General features: G+C 46.8%; 1 protein-coding gene across 1 annotated transcript in view; it reads right to left on the minus strand.

Moving 5' to 3' along the window:
* WLS (Wnt ligand secretion mediator) overlaps positions 1 to 11,002 on the minus strand; it is a 31,582-nt gene extending 20,580 nt beyond the window's left edge. Inside the window, exon 1 of the mRNA XM_062003309.1 lies at positions 10,720 to 11,002. Within this exon, the coding sequence (XP_061859293.1) occupies positions 10,720 to 10,825 (106 nt within the window). The 5' untranslated portion in view covers positions 10,826 to 11,002. The remainder of the gene's footprint in view (positions 1 to 10,719) is intronic.
* Positions 11,003 to 19,277: the final 8,275 nt, after the last annotated feature.

The following is a 19,277-nucleotide window of genomic DNA, read 5'->3' on the forward strand; positions in this document are numbered from 1 at the left end:
GGAGATTCTAGCACTGGTGGTGGATCTTTCTAATCCCTTCACTTAAAAAAAAACAACAAAACCCCATAGACAAGCTTAGAGACAGGATGATTCACAGCAAATGCTTTCAGAGCAACAGCCACGGTCTCCAAGGTGCCAGCATGCCTGTGCCCCTGGGAAGGAAGAAGGAGGTGACTGTCGACACCAAAGACCTCCTTAGCTCTGATGGGACCAGCCTTCATTAAATCTCCCTTAAAATCGCAGGCAAGCACAGACAAGAAAATAAAACCAGCACCATCTGAGTAACCTCTCTCTTGCAGTTTGCTTGTTTTCATACTAGTTTGGGGAGTGAGTACAGTTTAACCTCTTTGAAGCTTGTTTGCATATATGTTTAAACACATTTCAGCTGAGGTCACCTCTTCCTGGGGAGAACTCCTGAGGAACTTTCAAAGCCATTTCAGCTATGCCTTACAGATTGAAGCAATTCTTGCAGATAATTTCCAGTGAGACTTTTCTCACTTTTTGTATTGAATGCACTATACAGCCAATGGTACCTTGGCTCAAGCTATGTCCCCAAGAAACAGCAGCAGTTCAGAGGGAGAAATACATTTAATGCAGGGCAGACAGACAGTAAGTTGCTTTCACTTTTAAATGATCCAAAACAGTCTTGTGTTGAACTGGTGGTAGTGTTTCGGTCAAAGATCATGGTGCTAGAACTCCAAGTAAGAGGATTTGAAGAGACATCTCAGCATACCTCGTATCTACTGGCCAGGGAGCAGGTCAAAGATCTTATGACCTGTTTCAGAAAAAACTGTTATGATTTGGTTTCTCAGCACTGGTGACCATCCCCATTGTCCAGATTGAGATCATTTCTCTACATCTCAATCAGAACTGAAAATCTTTCATTTCATGTAGAGTATGTGTGGAGGCAAACAGCTGAAGTGCTTCATCACACAGCCAGGACACACCAAGTCACCTAACACTGCTTCAAGCCTTGCTACATTCTCCACAGTAAAACCCTGAAGTGTCTGCTGAAGAAACCGTGCATCCTGACCCAAACATCCAGCAAACCGGTAAGCAGTGGGGTGCTCTGAAGGGACCCAGGCCAGTCTGTCACTGGTGTTTTGCTTTCTTGAGCCACCTATTCCCCCTGTCATTACAAGCATAATTAATTAAACACAGCATCCTAACCTTGATTTTGTTAGCACAACTTTTCAAACAAAAGCTAGAGCTTCACGTAACAGAATCATGCTTCCTTGGCCAGCATACTAAGCATGGTCCAGCTCGCTGGGAAGGGCACCGTCTGTCACTGAGGAACCAGCACTGCTGGGGACAGGACCTCGGGAACTCTCATCCAATCCCCTGCTCACAGCAGCCTCAGCCAGCAGGTCAGAGCAGGGCCTTATCTCACTGGTTCTTGGTTACCTCTCCTGGGATGTACTGCTTTTGTTTTGTTCCCTATTTTTATCAGCTACATATAGACTAAATATCAAGATACTATACAGTAGAGTTGAGCTCACATTGGCAGAGAATACTGCCAGCTGCATCACGTGCACACACTAGTCCCAATGTGTATATATGCCACTTCTTCAGATCTATAACCACCACCTTCTTTGCTCTCTCCTCCAAATGTCCTGAACCTTTGCCCTATATCAAATTGCCATGTTTCACTCCTCAGAACAGTTTTAAATGCTGTTTCTACAACCCAGGAAATCAGAGTGACAAAGTCTTACCACATTCTGCAAAACGCTATGCTGGATTGAGAGAGGCCCTGGGAAACCCTGCTGTCACCTGCAAGGACAAGGCCTCCCTGTGTCAAGCAGCAAGCACCTTACAGATCTTCAATTGTTGGGGGAAAACAATAAATAAATGACAATTTCACCAATTTTTTAAGAGAAAAAACCCTAAAGCTAAATAAACCAGTTAGGTCTTGGAGAGAAGCCTACCTTCTCCAAACAGCTTTAATAAATAGTCACGCATCTCTGTGACACAAGCAAAACTTGTTCCCGCATCTATCTCAGGCTTACCTCTCCTGCAAAGTGCTAGTGATATGTGGGGCAAAATGCCAGGGCAAATGCAACAGAGGAAACTCCTTCAGGCAAGCTCCAGCACCATTTGTAGCTCACCAGACTTCCCCTGAAGGATGCTGACAAAGAGTTCTGCTCAGTGCTATTTTAATTTACTTCCCAAAGCCCCAGTTCAAGGCTGGACATCTTTAACATCTCTCCTGTAAAGTGGTGAGCAGCTTTCCTTTAATTTTTCAGCTACACTGTCCTTGAAGCAACATGTAAGTGTTCATCCACCTTTTTCTGAGCAAAGAACCCAGAAAATAAGATCCCACAGAGAAAACAGAAACACTGCTTATCTGTACTTAGACTTACCTTTGGGAGAAAAAAAAAAAAGTACTCTAAGTGACCTCAATTTTCCAACATTCTCATTTTACAACATTATGCATGCCCAGATTTGCATAAGAGCCACCATCACTCAGTTCATTAATTTCAGCAAATTAAGTAGGTCTTTGAAAAGCTCCTACGATAAACCCTCAAGTAATTCCTTCCTTCTTCCCTCCTCCATACTCCTGCAAAGAAGGCATTCAGCCCAGTTACAAGAACCTCCCCTCACTGCTCCCACTTGAATACTTACCTCTATGATATATATTTTGTACCTTCTCATGGAGAACACCTACAGCATTTCAAATTAACTACTGACCCCTGCTCTCCCACTATAAACAAGTCCTTTAGAAAATCTCAATTGCATTGTGTCTACACTGATTAAAGCTTGAGTCCTCCTGACCTCATGTGGTGTTAACTTCTCCCAGGCACCAGGAGCATTCTGCTTTTCTACTCAATTACCCCCTTCTGTGCATGGCCATCACTACCCGATGAGCACACACAATGGACTTCTGCTTCATTACACTAACCAACAGCAGGATAGGAATAAACAAGCTAATTTATCAGGCTGAGCTTTTCCAACTAGAACACTGAGAGCCTGAAAGACATGCTATATACTTATTATTTATAAAGCTATCTTTATTGCAACATGAAAAGTTTCTTTTCTACGGCCTTCTCTGACTTTGGTGCTACCAGTTAAACGAGAGCAACTACTAAGTCTTTAAATTACTGCTTTTTTATTACTACTGTTTCACAAGCTACATGAAATCTTTTGGCCGAACACTGCAGAAGCTGTTTATATGCAGAACTGCTGTACATTTAAAATCCTCAGATGCCCACTCCCCTTGGAAGAGGTATTTCTTGCTTTACTAAGACCATAGTTGTTTAAAGGCACCATTTCCACTCTTATCTGCAGTGGGAGTTGCCAGACTCTATCTGAACATCCTTATTTCTATTGTCTCCAATATTTTTTCAGTGCTAGCTTCTCCATATTTTTTGTCTCAGACCACAAAAATGAACCTGTCCAAGCCACCAAATCCCAGGTTGGGAGATTCCTGACCCCAGATTGTATCCTGCATCCAGGTCCAAAGCAAGGAAACACGGGAGAGCCAGCCAGGAATGGGCTGTATATGTACCTCCTCTAAAGTCAGCACTTGTTTCCCTCCTTGTCTGAAGGGGAACAGGCATCCTGACCCAGTTCTGAGCACAGCTGGATGGAATTTGACACTCAGTGGCACAGAGCTCTGCCAAACTCCAACCTACCCACTTAACAAACTGTGAAGGGAAGTGAGCTACTGGGATTTAGAAGTCCCTAAACCAAGCACTACAGCCAGCAGAACAGTCTTGCTGTAGCTTTGCAAAAATTCTGTACTTTCTTCGTTTCCTAGAACCATGCAGGAGCTACAAATCCAGGATGGTCCTTTTGCTCAAGGGTTTTTTCCCCCCAGCGATACTTTTGCAGCCTGGGGCTATGCTAGCAGAAAAGCTGCCTGTGCAGAACAGCTTCTTTAGAGCAGCAAATACTAGAGATTTTCTTCAATAAATCAGTTCTCAGAGACAGAGGCAGCTGTGCAAAGAGCCTTTAAAACCGAACGTTTAGTGGAGATCCCCACTGCAGGAACAGGAGTAAGCACCCTGCAAAGCTGCTGTCAAACACACCAACTCAAGGGCTTCTGCAGAACAGACTTGCTCACGGAGATAAGGGATTATTCCCTTGGATTCAGGCAAGTCACAAAGCAAGAAAATCTTATGAGGTACTAGAGTACAACTGTGTTTGCTGGGAAAATCAAATCCATGACCTCCACTGCTGCAATAGCAGCAACAAATGCAAACAAAGCGAGCACTAACTGTACGAGTTCCAAATATACAGAAATACACGTTCAAATATAGTTTCTTAAAAAGAAAGAGAGTAGAACTGATCCATTAACTGCCACAGACAGTTTGGTCTTCTTCCAAATCACTCTTTCTGAATGTTTTACTCAGATGAAATGCACTTCCTGCTACGCTCAGCCAAGACATTAAATCCCTGCAAAGAGGCCTAAACCAGCAGTATGACCTGCTGTTAGCCAGCAGCTCCCCTCCTTAGCCACAGCCTGAAACTCCCCAGGTCCCACACACAGATAACAAGACACACCTTGAAACCGCCAATCCTCAGATATGCAAAGAATTCAATCTGTGTTTGAATGGTAGGGATGGGATCCTCGGGCACTTCCCCAGGCTGGGGCCAGCCACGGGCAGTCCTGGAGCAGATGGGCACCTTGCACCCTTCAAAGGCTTCCCCAGGCTACGGGAGAGTGAAGCGGGACTTCAAAGCCATAAATGTTATTTGTTAACAAAAAGACTTCCTGTTTAATCGTTACCCCTTGCAAAGCACACAGAGGCAGCTCGACCACCACTGCTTGGGAAGTCACGTTTAAAACCAAGCAAGCCTGCTTAGTTAATATCAACACAAAAGCGAAGCAGAGTGGCAAGACCACCGTCCTCTTCAGTAAACTACAAGACACAGAGTTCCCCTGATGTATCTCCCCCAAGTTCACTGCATTTTGGAAGCTACTGTGAAAAGAACTACCAGAAGAGTAAAAAAAAACTAGTGTCTTGGAGGATTTATAGCTTCACTGCCCACTCCTCAGGCCCCCAACGTGGACATTTTTGCCTGGGAACTCTCAATTTCTGGCACATTTTTGCCCATTCAGCTACAGTTACGGCTCTTAAAAAGAAGAATTGAGCAGACCTAAACTAAACAGACATGACCTTTCATGTCTGCTTTTTCATCAGCTCCCAGTGCTTCTGCCAAAGCTGAAGCACTAAAGGAATGTGTCTATACAGAGGAGTTTATTGGCATTCATGTCCACAGTACAGCACCGACCTATTCAGCACAGCTCACCCATCTTCTGGAGAGGCCAGTGATGAAAGAAAGTCAGGCACATAAAAATGGTCTTTGTCCTGGAGCCTACAGACACTCTTCCCTAGCAGGCTGGATCCACATACCTTAGAAATCTGAGCATCTCTCCTGTCAAAAGATCAGTTCAGCCCTAAGAAGGTAATGAAATCCCAGCAAAGAAAATTAAATCCTGGAAACTCACTGCCTAGGAGCCAAATCAGACATTTAGATAATGAACTGGAATTGTTGATAGCTGCTCAGCCATTTATACACAGGACTCATTATCTCTCTGGGTGAGACACACAGAGCTTTATTTGCTCCAGTCAAAACAATTCTGGTTTTTTTTCAGCCTTAAGCCACAGCAAGGGAGCAGTGAGCCTGAGCCTTCTTAAATGCATCCCCTTCCTCCCAGAAGACTCATGTGCTAAGTAAGTACCTCTGCTTTTCCAATCAGTTAAATTTGTAAAGGGTACAGTTGGGCACTGGACTTTCAGTACTTAACTGTACATGTGCCTACTCCTGGACTTTGTCTTCACTGCAGAGAAGTTCTGCATTCGGTCAGCTCATCTGAACTGAAACCAACATAATCTGGGATTTGGGAAGAGCTGTCCTTGGAGTCCCAGAACTAACTCACTTAAATTGTTGAAAAGTTGTCTTTTTAATAACTTGTCTAAAGTTAACATAAAAATCTGAGCTTTGAAGCTGGGACACTGCTGCACAGAGCTCTGCCATCCTACTCCCTGCTGTACCCTCCATCCCAGCCTGCCCAGCAGCTGTTCTCTGCTCCAGCCTCCCACAGTACTCAGAACTCGGGGGCAAGGCGTACATTGCTTTGCTTCACTAAAGCATTGTAGAGAAAGCCACAGGGAAGGTGGGGTAATTTCTTGACTGTCATGTTGTTGGAACCAACCAGACCATTCAGGGAAAACACAAGCCTGCTTAACAACAAGGCAGTGGCACCTGGGAGGCTCAGCATGCTCCAGTGCTCTGTGGGAGCTGCAAAGCTATGGAGCCTTACCAAGAGTGCCCAACACTTTGGGACTTAACACAAATGTCCTGCTGTCTCCATGAACTCCAGGCAGTTTTAAGTAGTAAAGTCTGTTTTATTTCCTTTATTTTTCCTTTTCAACATACTGTATATAGAAAATAACCCCCTGATGGAAAGGAAATTAAGAGAGACACCATCAGCACCTTCCCACAAGGTATACAGAGGAAGACAATTTGTAATCAAAACCTTTGGTACAAAGAGAGCAAAGAGGCATTAAACCCATACTGGAGCGAGGTCTGATTTCCATATACACAAAAATTCTACTATCAGGACAGCAGTCAGGAGGACAGGACACAAGGTGTTCTAGTTGCCCTTTGGCCCCAGAGCAGCAATTGTGCTGTCACCACCAATCGGAATGTCCCGGTCAAAAGCAGGGTCAGATGCCTAGTGCAGCTGGTCCAGGTGTGGGAAGGTTTGTCCTGATGCTGAGTCTAAGGCCCTCATCAGCTAACTTTGCTGGCTCACACAGCTCAAAATCTGGACCTGGCAGAAGATATCTCTGGAGACACGACACCAGGTGTGAGATTAACCCCTCCTCACACAGCAAGGAGGGGGAGCACACACATGCACAGTGTGTGAGGGCTCCTTGGAATGCTGGCACGACTGCAAATTACCCATAGCCTAATTTCTTATAGCATTAATGCTGCCTTGAATGGCAACAGAAAACATTCCTCTTGGATCCCAGTCTCTTATGTGTACATTATGACTTACAGTGGACTAGTAAAGACAGTTATTTTATGACTAATTTTGTGGATGACGTTTTTTACCAAGTAAAGAAGCATCCCAATGAAACATGTAACATGCAACCCAGAAGTGTAACGTTTAAACAAGATGTTTACCAGGGAGCAGAGTAGAAATCAGAAGTCTTGCAGGGCCTGAAAACGGGCTGGTTTGAGGTACTGACAGGCCCGGTTGTCTGGAGCCAGCAGTTTGTTATTGTAGCATAACAACAAAGAAATATCCCAATGAAATTCTCTTTTGAGGGGTTTTCTCACTCCCCAACTTTGCAAAGCTCCATTAGGCTGGCACATGAACTTCATCCCGGTACGGAATGACTCCCATTTGGGGATATTTCGTTTTGCCAACATAGAGTTCTAGGCAAAATCCACATGAGAGCTGATAGAAGTCCTGTTTCCAAGAAAAAAAAGAGCAGTTCACATGCCCTATTAAAACTCCAAACATTAATGCAGCTTACTGTTGACAGCTAGATAGAGAACCACCCAACTTCAGAAAAACGCAGCTTTGTCGTCGCTGTCGTATCAGGTACCAATGCGCTGCATTTGTGGCTTTTTGGACTTGCACAAGTAATCTGTTAAAATAGAGCACTTAGTCATTGTTTTGAAATATGACCTAACTGACTGCTAAAGGAAAGGCTGGTTTAGCTTTGTAGCCCTGTTCCAGTTGTGTACATATTTTGGTTTGTCTAGACCTGAATAAACTAAAATAACTAGATTCTTGGTGTCTGTTGGGTGCGCTGGATCAAACCAGACCAGGAACGCTATTTCAGTGACACCTCAGCTCCCATCCCACCTTGTGTCACACCTCTGAAAAGCAGCAGTCCCGTGTCACTGCTGCCAGAGTTTGAGTACTCACAGCACCGCTTCACTCCCCACCCGCCCTCTCCAGCCACTCTGCAGACAGACACTGGCCATGGACCCATTTCTCACCAGAGGCCTCTTAGAAAGTGTAACATATAAGAACTGAAGGGGCCTGAACACCAAGCTGTGGGCCCCAACTGTGGTCCAAGGGAGTAGCCACAAGCCACTGGCTCAGAGCTCCCGGGGATATGCGGACCCCAACAAAGAGACATACTTCTGGGCTAATTCCTGGGAAGGGTTTCTTGCAGACCCTGGGACTGCAATCACCTGCTTGGCAGTCACTGTGCCAGAGGTTGGGGATCACATCTAGTTTACATGTAAGGACTCACAATCGTTTCATGGACACCATAAAGTCTTGGTCTTCCTGCTCCCAGGGCAGCTGGCCAGGAGCTGTTGTCACCCATCAGCTGCCCCACAGCTGTCACTGAATCATAGACTCACAGAACGGTAGGGTTGGAAGGGACCTTTAGAGATCATCCAGTCCAACCCCCCTGCAGAAGCAGGACAGTCTCTTAACTTCGAGTGCATCAGAAACGGTAAATACTGCAGCGGAAAAAACAGTCTGTGTGATTGATTAGCAAAGTTGAATCTGCTTAGAGATCAGAAGAAACTCAACAAAGCTGGCCTACAGTTCTCCCCAGGAGCTGCTCTAGACAGAAGATGCACTTAGCCCAGCAGTACAAAGTTACCCCAAGTCTGTGCAAGCCATAGAGGCTCAGCCTCGAATCGCCATCTCTGCTGTCAAAAGAGCAGCTGGGCCACAGCAGGCCCTGCACATCCTGCTTCCCAGCACCAGTGTGGGCTCCCCACCCAGGACAGTGTCCCTGCCATGGCTGTCCTGGGGCAGCTGCTGGTACAGCAGGGAACAGGCAAGATGGAAGACTGAACTAACAGCAACGAAGTTCTTTCATGTCCAAATCCTAACCTGAACAAAAAAAAAAACCAAACTTTTTTGTTTTTCCCTGTGAAACTAAATAGAAATACATCTGTTTAATCACAGCAGTCCCCAGATGACAACAGACACTGGGCTTTCTGGTCAACACTTTCCTTCTGTGCCAACAACTTATTTTTTTAAACTTAGAAGGGTGAAGCTACTAGGAAAAGACTTCAAGATGAATACTGAATCTGGCTTCTTTGCAGAACAAAGGCCAAGCCAGTTTCTCTCAGGAATCACTGTGGGGTTCAGTAACCTGCTCTTGAACCAGCACTCAAAAAAAAAAAAAAGAGGAAGAAAGGGGAAAAAAGCCAATACTAATAATATTCACTTTGGGTCAGACTCACAAGGTTAGAAAAAAAATGGGGCTTAATCCAATGTTTGCCACTGATCCCTTTGTGACTGAGCAAAGACAAAGCAAGAGCGAGATCAACTAAAGGTTTGGGAAAAAAACCCCTTAAAATTCCTATGGCTGTTAAGAACAGACAATCAGAGGCTGCACACACAAAGCACTAGTGTGCATCAGGAAGAGACAATCTGCTTTCTGCGGGGTGGCTGCAGACATTTCTTCCATATCTCTGACAAATGCTGCTGTGAGAACAGCCCAACTTTAGCCTCCCAAGGAAAATGTGCAACACATTTCCCTGATGCCCTCTCTGAGCAACGTGACTTCGGTTATCCAGCTACTGAAAACCCCCAACGCCCCGAAAACGTGCCTGCACCACAAGAAAGGAAATAAATCCTGGGAGAAGCCAGCCCTTGCCCCAAGGGAGACAAGGGTTTGGGGTCCGGGATCCCTCCACAGGGCAGCACAGGACCCTCCCCAGCGCTGGAAATAGCCAAGGTCGCCAGATACACAACAATCACAACGAGCCAGCGCATAACTCGGATGCTTTCTAGTAAAAACAAATAAATATTTTCCCAGGACTGCCCCAAACCCTACTCTCCTCCATCTTTCTCCTTCCATGCCCCAGCTCCTTCCCCAGGCAAAACACACACCCCCTGGAGCTGGGTGGCGAAGCCCCGCTCCAGCCCGCTTCCGAAGGTGACATCCACGCTGGCCCTTCCCCACGGATTCCGTAGCCCTCCCCGCGCGCCAATACACAAACAAACGGCCATCGGAGACGGAAAGTTTCAGGCGAGGAGGTTCGCGTGCGACAGCTCGGGCTGCCCCGCCGGGGGGAGGCGGCCCGGAGGGGCCCGCACGCCAGCCGAGAAGCTCCGCAGGCGGGGCGCGGGGGCCGGCGCGGAGGGAATACCGAAGCTCCCCCTTCCCTCGCAAGCAGCCACGCGAGTTTTCCGTGAGCAGAAACAAACCCAAGCCCACTCCGCGCGTCTTCAAGCGCCTCGTGGAAGCGAATCGGGGCGGAGGGGGGCACTCGCAAGAAGAGAGGCGACCCCGAACAAAAGCGGGAGCCGCTCCCCCCTCCCCCCGCACGCAGCCCCCGGCCGCGCCCGCAGCACCCACCCGCAACTTGCCTCTTACGTTTTGGGGCTTTTTAAATATTTTGTTTAATCATGCTGGCACTGGGTGAGGTTTCCTCCCGCGGCCGGCTCGGAGGCCGGGAATCGGGGAGGGGCAGAGGTGCGAGAAGCGTGGCGAAGGATTTATTGAAATTCTTTCTTAACTAAATATTTTTTTAAAGTCAACTTCGCAAGGCAAAGGCGTCCCTGCGCCAGCAGTCGCCATACTGACGACCCCCCTTCCTCTTTCTTTAAGTGCAGCCAGAAACCAGGCCAAAAAATAAACTTTTCCGTGCCCGTTGCGTGGCGGCGGCGCGGAGCGCGGCGCGGCCCGGGGAGCCCCGCACGCCACGGCCCCGCGCCGAGCCGCCCAACGCCGCGCCCGAGGCCAGCGCGAAGAGAAAGTTCGCCCCTCGGGCACTCACCGATCAGACCTCCCACCAGGAAGGCGATGACTTGAAAAACCAGCAGGATCCCCCCGACGATGCACAGCTTTTTGGTGCTCATGTTCTCGATGATAGCCCCAGCCATCTTCGCCCGCCGCTAAGCCCCCCGCTCCCCTGGCGGGGGGCCGGGCCGGGACGCGGCGCGGGGGTGGGCGGGCGAGGCTCCGCACTGATTGCCCGGGCCAGCCAGCAGCCGGCTCGCCCTCCTCCGCCGCCGCCAGCCGTGATTGTGGCCGCTGCCCGACTGCATGTGGCTGCTTTAAAGGAGCTGGCGGCGGGTCACATGACGCCGCCTCCGCCGCCCCTCCCCGGTCCCTCGGCCCCGCCGCCGGGCCCCGCCCCGCGGGAGGCGGCAGGAGGGGCCGGTTTCCCCCGGCCAGGACGGGGGGGTGTAGCCCGCCTCGTCGGCAGGGCCCCGTGCCGCAGGTGAGTGCACAGGAGCTGCGCGCCGCGGGGCTGAGATCGGCAGGGCCTGCCCGGTCAGAGCCCGGCCGGGACGCGCGGAGCGGGGGCCTCGCCCGCCCCGACCACCCCTCCGTGGCAGATGAAACGCGCTGTTACATTTTTTGCGGTTCTCTTACGTTCCCGTTGCTTTGAGGCAATGCTTTGTCCTTCCCTTTGGTCAATCTCACACTCAGCAGTGTCTGAGTTTTGCTGCCCTTCGCGTGTCCTCCTGTCCTAGCTGAGGGCTGGGAGCGCCCGGCGATGTGGCTGCTGCTCCCGGGAAGGTGCTTGCCCCCTGCTCTGTCCACTCCCTCATACGTGACCCAGAATGAGCTCACCACCCCTGCCAACATCTCTGGTTTTTAGCATGAGTGCCTTCCAGCGACTCCCGGGCTACCACACGCTGTGCCACCCCGTTAGCCGTGGGATGAAGGGTACGGAATACTGTCCTGTGACATGGGCACTGCACGGGGAGGTGCTGAACACACTCCTTGAGAACAAACGCACCACAGAAGGAAACAACCAGTTACCAAAATACGGGCAGTAACTATCAAGATGAAGGGCAGGTCAAACATTGAGGCATGAAACAATAATAATTTGAAGCAAAGAGTCAGTAACCAGAAAGTTTGCAAGAAACAAATGCAAGAAACAACATAAATCACAGTACGACTGCAGCTGTTTGGGCAATGCAATAGCTGTTGGAGCCTCCAACCACACATGTGGGGCAGCCCTGTAGCTCTACTTACCAGACTTTGGGCAACATGCTGGGACATAGACAACGTTTGTGTGCTCATTTGCCTTGCCTGGCCCCACAGGAGGTTTGTGCCTCACAACACAGATAAGCAGCATCAAAAGCGAACCTAGAAATGTGAAGAAGCGTAGAGAAGCCGTGGGCACAGGGTTTGACTCGTAAGGAAAGACTACACCAGACCCTGACTGTACAGCATATGGTCAACACACGGAGGCGAGCACAAGAACTGTATCCACTTGGTGTTCTGCTGATGTTTTAGGAAGAAGTCCCCTTCAGAAAGGGCAAAGGTATGTGCCTCTGCCCAAGATCAGGCCCCAGTCACCATGAGTAACTTGTGTTTGTGCTCCAAAAGGACAGGAGCTCGCCACTCCTCATGAAGAGGGCAAATTCTCGGGTGTAGAACCCAGCTGTCCTGGTTCAGTGCAGCCAAAGGAGCGTTTACTGTTTCGGACCCCCAGGGTGCCAGACACAGGCTAGAGACGTGCTGGAGGCCAAGCGACACAATGAGTACTTTGGATGATGTAATAAGATGCGATACTATGATCAAGACCCTGCCTATAACAGAATCCACCTGAAAAGGATTGCAGCAGTCATTCCCAAATGCTTGTGCTGGTTTTCCAGCATCCAGTCTTTGGGTTCCAAAGTTGGTCTTGGAAAACTCAATGAAACCAATCTCATGTGCTACCTCTGTGTTTTACTTCTGTGATCGTCTGATCTGCAGAGCTCACAACTTCTCGTCCTCTGAGCATCAGGCTAACAAGGCAAGTTGGAATATAGGTGTCAGGGATAACTTGACATATTCTCTCACCGTGGGACCATTTACATTTTTTACAACACTGCAATTTAACTTCTTTTTTAGGTTTTGCTTTAGCTTCCCTTTTACATTACAGTTATGACTTCACTGTTAAAAATAGCTCTTAATGGACAAGTCCTTTGTACCCATTATGAGCCCACTAAGATCATTCACACAGACTTGCTTCCAAAACCAAAGCCCGTTAAGTGGCTTTTCGCCAAGACTAATTGTCTTAAAATGCCAAATATTTTATACTGAGATTAAAAAAAACCCCAACACATAGGACAATTGCTATTGAAAGGCTTATTTTGAAGTACCTAATACTGATTTTTGGGATGTCTATACAACACATTGATAATTTGGAGTGATGACTTTTGCTGTTTTCTCTGTTGGAAATGAAACAAGCTTTTGAACTACCTTGGTTCCTTTACAATCTGTAATCACCAAGGACAAGCAGAGAGTCTTACAAGTCCAGGGCACCCTTTAAGGTCCCACAGTTATCCAAATGCAGGAACTTTTATGACCGAACATCTTTGGAGCTGCCAGTGCTGCTAAATCCAATCTGCCCTAATGACTACAAAAGTTACACAGTGTGATCTCCTGTTAAATGTCCCATTTGTTACAAGCAGTTTATTTCTGGGACAAAACTGAGAGAGAGAAGAGCTAAGATCCTGCCATAGTAAAATCCTAAGTGAAAAAAGTAAAATAACACCACCACAAGAAAAAGTACTTCACATTGGTAAGGCACTTCCCGTTTCTGCCCCATTCCTACATCTTTAATAGCGCAAAGTTTAGTGATATTAATCACACGTGACTTTTGCCGTGCGCCCAGAGGGCGTATAAAGCACACACCATGGAGAGTTGGGACCTCTCTTTTGCCAAAAAGTGACCACACACACAAATCTCCTTGTCTCAGAAATCACCTCCCGAGCCATCTTTCAGCTGGTCACAAATCACAGTTTCTAGCTCTGTAAGGTCTCCAGAATCAATCATCTGGGAACTCACCTATTTGCCACTCTGTACATTACTTTTTCCTGACTGCTTCAGGCTGTTTGGAAAGCTTCAGCTTCTAAAATAGCTATGCTACAGTCAGCCCCTGGCAGAAGGAGGAGGCCTTCCACACACAGCTCTTTGCAGGGATGGGCCCAGAGCCCAGATTTTCCAAGGGGTGTAGCTGCCTGAAGGTGTAGGTAAGGGCTCCACAAGCTCCTCATTTCTGCTGCTACGTATCTGTGCTACAAGTTACTGAAAAAGTTTTGATAAAATATTCTTTGAATGTTCAGAGATCAAACTCTCTGCAAGCTTCAATATTTTTTCTCCTCTGTTGTCTCACGTCACTTTGACAGTTAATAGAAGTGATTTGAAAAAAGGAATTGCTAGATTTTAGAGGTATTTTCCAAACACAGCTGTAAGAGAAGGACGTGTGCCACAAATTCAACAGAGAGGCTTGACAGGGGAACATCTATGATCTGGTTTAGAAAGCCAATTATATGATCACAGTAATAATTTCTAGCTTTAGAGAGCTAAAATAAAAACTAAACGTGAAACCACTCCAAAATTACACCACACCCACCCATCCATCCCCCGCCACAGTTATCTGTTGCTTCACAGAGGTCCACTAGTGAGCCGCTTTGTTCTTGCTTTAGAGAGACAGGGTTTACTTAATACCAGTAGCACTGTTGTTTATACCAGCACAACAGCGGCCTCTGACCCCATATGTAAAATACAAAGTATGGCAGTGGATGAAAAAGCTGATTAAATCATGGTTATATACCACCAGATAGAATCTTTTGAACTCTTGTTTGTACTTGCCTACTTTATTTACAATGTAGTGTGCAACACACCACCAGGCCCGTGGGGGTTTGGCTCTGCTCTTTTATGTAGGCTGTATTTTTCAGTGTGGGTACTGGTGTTGCTCGATGCTATGACTGGAGTTTCGTGTTTAGTTTGGAATACACCGAAGGCATTACAAGTAATAAATAATGACGAGTTTGCTGTCACAGGGGAAAGAGAATCACAGAATCACTGAGGTCCGAAAAGACCTTTAAGATCATTGAGTCCAAATGTTCTCCCAGCACTGCCACGGCCACCACCAAACCATGTCCCTCAGCCCCATAGCTGCATGGTGATTGAAAGCATTCAAAAGCACTGCTCCCTTCTCAGCCCTCCTGACTGCTCACACAGGTACTTTATAGTTCTGTTCTCTTACAAACACTGATAACATGGAAAATTTTCTCCCAGAACAGGAAAAGGGCGTTTCATGTTATTTCTAGGGCACAGAGGGTGGGGAACATTTTATCTTTATAAAGACACTCAAATGTAAAACTTAGTGCAGCACACATCAAAATAAGTGTGTGAGGGCTGAGACTGGGGAGTAGCCAGAGATGTACAACTTGTAACTGCCCACTGGGGTTGGGATTAGGAAGAAAATCGACAGGTATGCAATGTTCCATCTGAAGTAAGCCCTGCTCTGAAATGTAAATACTTTGAGTGATATCCATGCCCCAGGGTAGTTAAAGGCTAAACATTCATCCACTTACTAGGAAGGAGGAAAGCTGAATTTTGCTGCTGTTTATGCATCAAGAGCATGGCCAGCAGGTCAAGGGAGGTTCTTCTCCCTCTCTACTCTGCCCTGGTGGGGCCTCATCTGGAGTCCTGTGTCCAGTTCTGGGCTCCTCAGCTCAAGAGGGACAGGGAACTGCTGGAGAGAGGCCAGCACAGGGCCACCAAGATGATCAGGGGACTGGAACATCTTTCATACGAGGAAAGGCTGCGGGACCTGGGGCTGTTCAGTCTGGAGAAGAGGAGACTGAGGAGGGATCTTATTAACATTTATAAATATCTAAAGGGTGGGTGTCAGGAGGTTGGGACATCCCTTGGGACAAGGGGTGATGGGATGAAGCTGGAACACAGAAAGTTCCACTTAAACATAAGAAAAACCTCTTTCAGTGTTTCAGTGAGGGAGCCCTGGCACAGGCTGCCCAGAGGGGTTGTGGAGGCTCCTTCCTTGGAGGGCTTCAAGACCCACCTGGACATGTTCCTATGCGACCTGATCTAGGTGACCCTGCTTCTGCAGGGGGGTTGGACTGGATGATCTCTAAAGGTTCCTTCCAACCCCTGCCATTCTGTGATTCTATGATCTGGGAACTCAGAACCAGATTCTTTTTTTTTAAGTATATTTCTTTTCCCGCATGACACCTTTTCCCCAAGTGCCCCCACCTGCCATCTGAGATGCTGTGCTGTTCTTCAGGCTTGACATGTGCTAACCAAAGCTCCAGCTTGCCCAGGAGTCATAGGCTCCTTTGCATCATTTCTTTGATGACAATAAGTCAAGAAAGGAAGGACAAACTTAGCAAGGGAATTCCTCAACCACCCTGATTTTGATCTTAAAACACAATGACCACAAATAGCTGAGAACAAAAGACCTATACAGTACCCGCCCCCCCCCCAAACAGCCACTCCCAGCTACTCTGTACCCATTGGACTCCTCAGCAGCACTGGCTGATGGCAATGTCCAGCCTAGGTCCTCCAGAGCAACTGTCTCTACTTATTGGGTGTGGATCAGCATTTGCAAACATTGGGAGTGCAGTCCCAGTCACCTCTCCTGATGGCTCTTCCCATGACAAACCCTTCTTCCTGCTGGGAAGAAGCTTCAATGGGATCATAGAATCAGAGACTCATTTAGGCTGGAAAAGACTTCTAAGTTCATCGAGTCCAACCATTACCCCAGAACTACCATGGCCCCCACTAAACCATGTCCTTCAGCCCTACAGCTACAAGTAGGAACATCAAGGCTTCCACTTGGTATGTGAGACGAGACTGAGCTGATAATTTGTCAGAGAGCATATTTTAGCTTGTCATACTGAAAGTGCAGACTTGTGATATCCTGAAGCAGGGGCCAATAACCATGCATTAAAATAATTTATTAAAGACTGTTTAAACTGGATTTCAAAATTTTCTTTATAGTCTTTACAATTACCATGTGGTTGAAAGGCTCAAGCTCTCCAAATCTTTGGAAAGCCTTTATTTGAGTCTGCCAAACTGTCTCTTTCAACCATTAATCCCATCATCAAGAGGCAGAGTTTCTGCAACAGGATATCTGAACAACTCCAGGGAAGATTCATCACCAATCTATCACTAAATTTCCAAGTTCTTCCATCCAAACCTCTCCCATAACGTAATTATCATCTGGCAATAAGCACAGCTCTACTTGAATTGTTCTACTTGATTAAGCAATCATCTGGAGGCCTAAACCACTTCTCCTATCAAAACCACTCCTAATATCCCCACCCCTACATGACTACCTCACACTTCTACAGAAATCCATTTTAAAAGAGCCATGGCTCAGAAGCCATGTAACTCAGGTCACTGGGAAGGTTTTGCTAATCCACAGTTGAGGGCTGACAATAATACCGTGCTGGCTTGGTCTAAATTTGTTGTACCAATTCCAGTGGCATCCCTTGTATTTCTGACAAGCACTAAGTTTGTGTGATCAGTGTGCAGTGGATCACGCAGCACCAGCGAAAGCTGTGCTTAGCCTCTTGCAACTTTCCCATGGACCACTTTGCAGTTCTCTCAGCCTCTTCTCTGTCCTCATAAAATGCAAGCTCGGAGCTCTGCCCTTTAATTTTCTTTTATGACTGTCTGTATCTGGGCCTCTCCTCAGCCACTGTCCCTCAGACTGAATGTCCCACCTTGCATCAGACTTCTGCAATGGCTGAACCTCCACATCAAACCCCATCCAAAACTTGCACTGCTGTCCTCTACTGCAGTATCACAGCTTTCCTTTACAAAGACCATTCCAGTCTGGCATTTCTCTACCTACACATCTGTGTTTTCTCTCATTCAAGTGACGGACATCACTGATACCAGCTCAAACAGTGCAGCTGGCCTAAGGGCCTCCAGGGAATTGTGTGTCTCAGTAAGAACCACGTGCAGGAGCACTGGAACATCAGAATGGCTTCAGACCTCCCTCCAGGCTGGGAGACTGCCCTTCCCCAGGTTTATAACCTCCTCACAAGCAAATGAAGAAAGCTGTGTTACTAATAGCTATGGATATTGGGGTTGGACTAGATGATCTCTAAAGGTCCCTTCCAAACCCTGCCATTCTATGATTCGATGATTCTATGATTCTAGGACACTTTAATATGAATAATTACATGCAGTATGCTCTCTTAGGACAGCAAGGTTAACAAAAGTAAATTCCTTCTACTAGCTGTTTTGTGCAATTGTTTATGGTCAAATCTTCAGGGTTCAATTGCTCCCATCAGTGTGCAGAATACAAAGAATGAATTCCAGTGGGTTTTTTGACAGTCTCTTAGAGTTTTTCCATTAACCCTTTATATTCCCATGAATCCAGTCCATTCTACGTTTAGCACCGAAGGCTGAATTAGCAGATGCAGATGAATTCAAACCAAAGCCGCTTTTCGTAGTCCCTTGAGACGTGAACAGATGCACGTGGGCTGAGCACGTGACGTTGGTACCTGCTTCAGGACTCTAACACCAAGCAACATCTTTAATTCAATTTTAGTAGTTAATTCAGTTGGCTGGGGCACGAGAGATTTCATCGAGTTCAAACGGTAACAGTCACTTAACATCAAAAGGCTGACAAATGTGAACCAGCTTTATGGCGTTGCTCTTCTGTTACGTTGAACATGATGCAGTTTTGTAGGCTGGCTTTACTGGATATTGTATAAAAGGATCTGCAGTTTGCAAGGTTTGCACTTTGTGCACGTGTGGACACACAGAGTTAGCAGTTAATGCAATCTGAAGACTCAGAAGTCTTAAGAAATTAGAACTTTCAATTCAAACCAAGGCAATATACGCACCCAGCTAGGCTCCTTGTGAGACATTCTCAAAATACCACCTAAAACCAACCATAAAGCATGCATTAATTTCAAGGCTCTCCTCGAAAGAGACATCTGTTTTGGAACAATCACAAAGGGCTATCGCCAAAACTATCCCGTAATAGTTATGAGCTATAATTTGACATTTTAGATAGACATTCCTCTTGCCAAATAATATCATATTTTTGCTCTTGGCAGAGAAAATAAAGAGAAGCATATATCCAAGATGAGTAATCTCATACAATGTAATCAAGGCAAGCTGCCTCACAGACTAGGGACTGAAATAGAGTTAGCAAGATAGAGGTTTTTTGTCTTCTTAAATAAAAGTGTGTGTATTACACGGGGAAAAATAGAAAGAAAAATGGTTTTGTTATTAATCTTATTTTCCATCTGAGCCCAAGTGCAGGCTTTTATTCCAAGAGCAGATGATTAGAGATGGGGTGGCTAAAGCACTTACTGCTGTGAGCTGTGTTTCTTGGAGCTTTCCATCCTTGTAGATACACATCCTAGTCAAGGAATCCTCTGCTCCTCAGCTGTCCCAGTTCGCAACCAGTGTATTTACATTAACTGTCATTTCAAATGACATTGTATTGGAGCAAATGGAGCTGGCCAAGAAACACAGAGAGACCCCAAACCTGTATGGAGGTGATCCATGTCACAAGAGGGCAGCCAGCAGTAATAACTGCCTCAGTTGTCATAGGTT

This window comes from Colius striatus, chromosome 10 (genome assembly GCF_028858725.1).
Source record: "Colius striatus isolate bColStr4 chromosome 10, bColStr4.1.hap1, whole genome shotgun sequence".
In the NCBI taxonomy this organism is placed as follows: domain Eukaryota; kingdom Metazoa; phylum Chordata; class Aves; order Coliiformes; family Coliidae; genus Colius; species Colius striatus.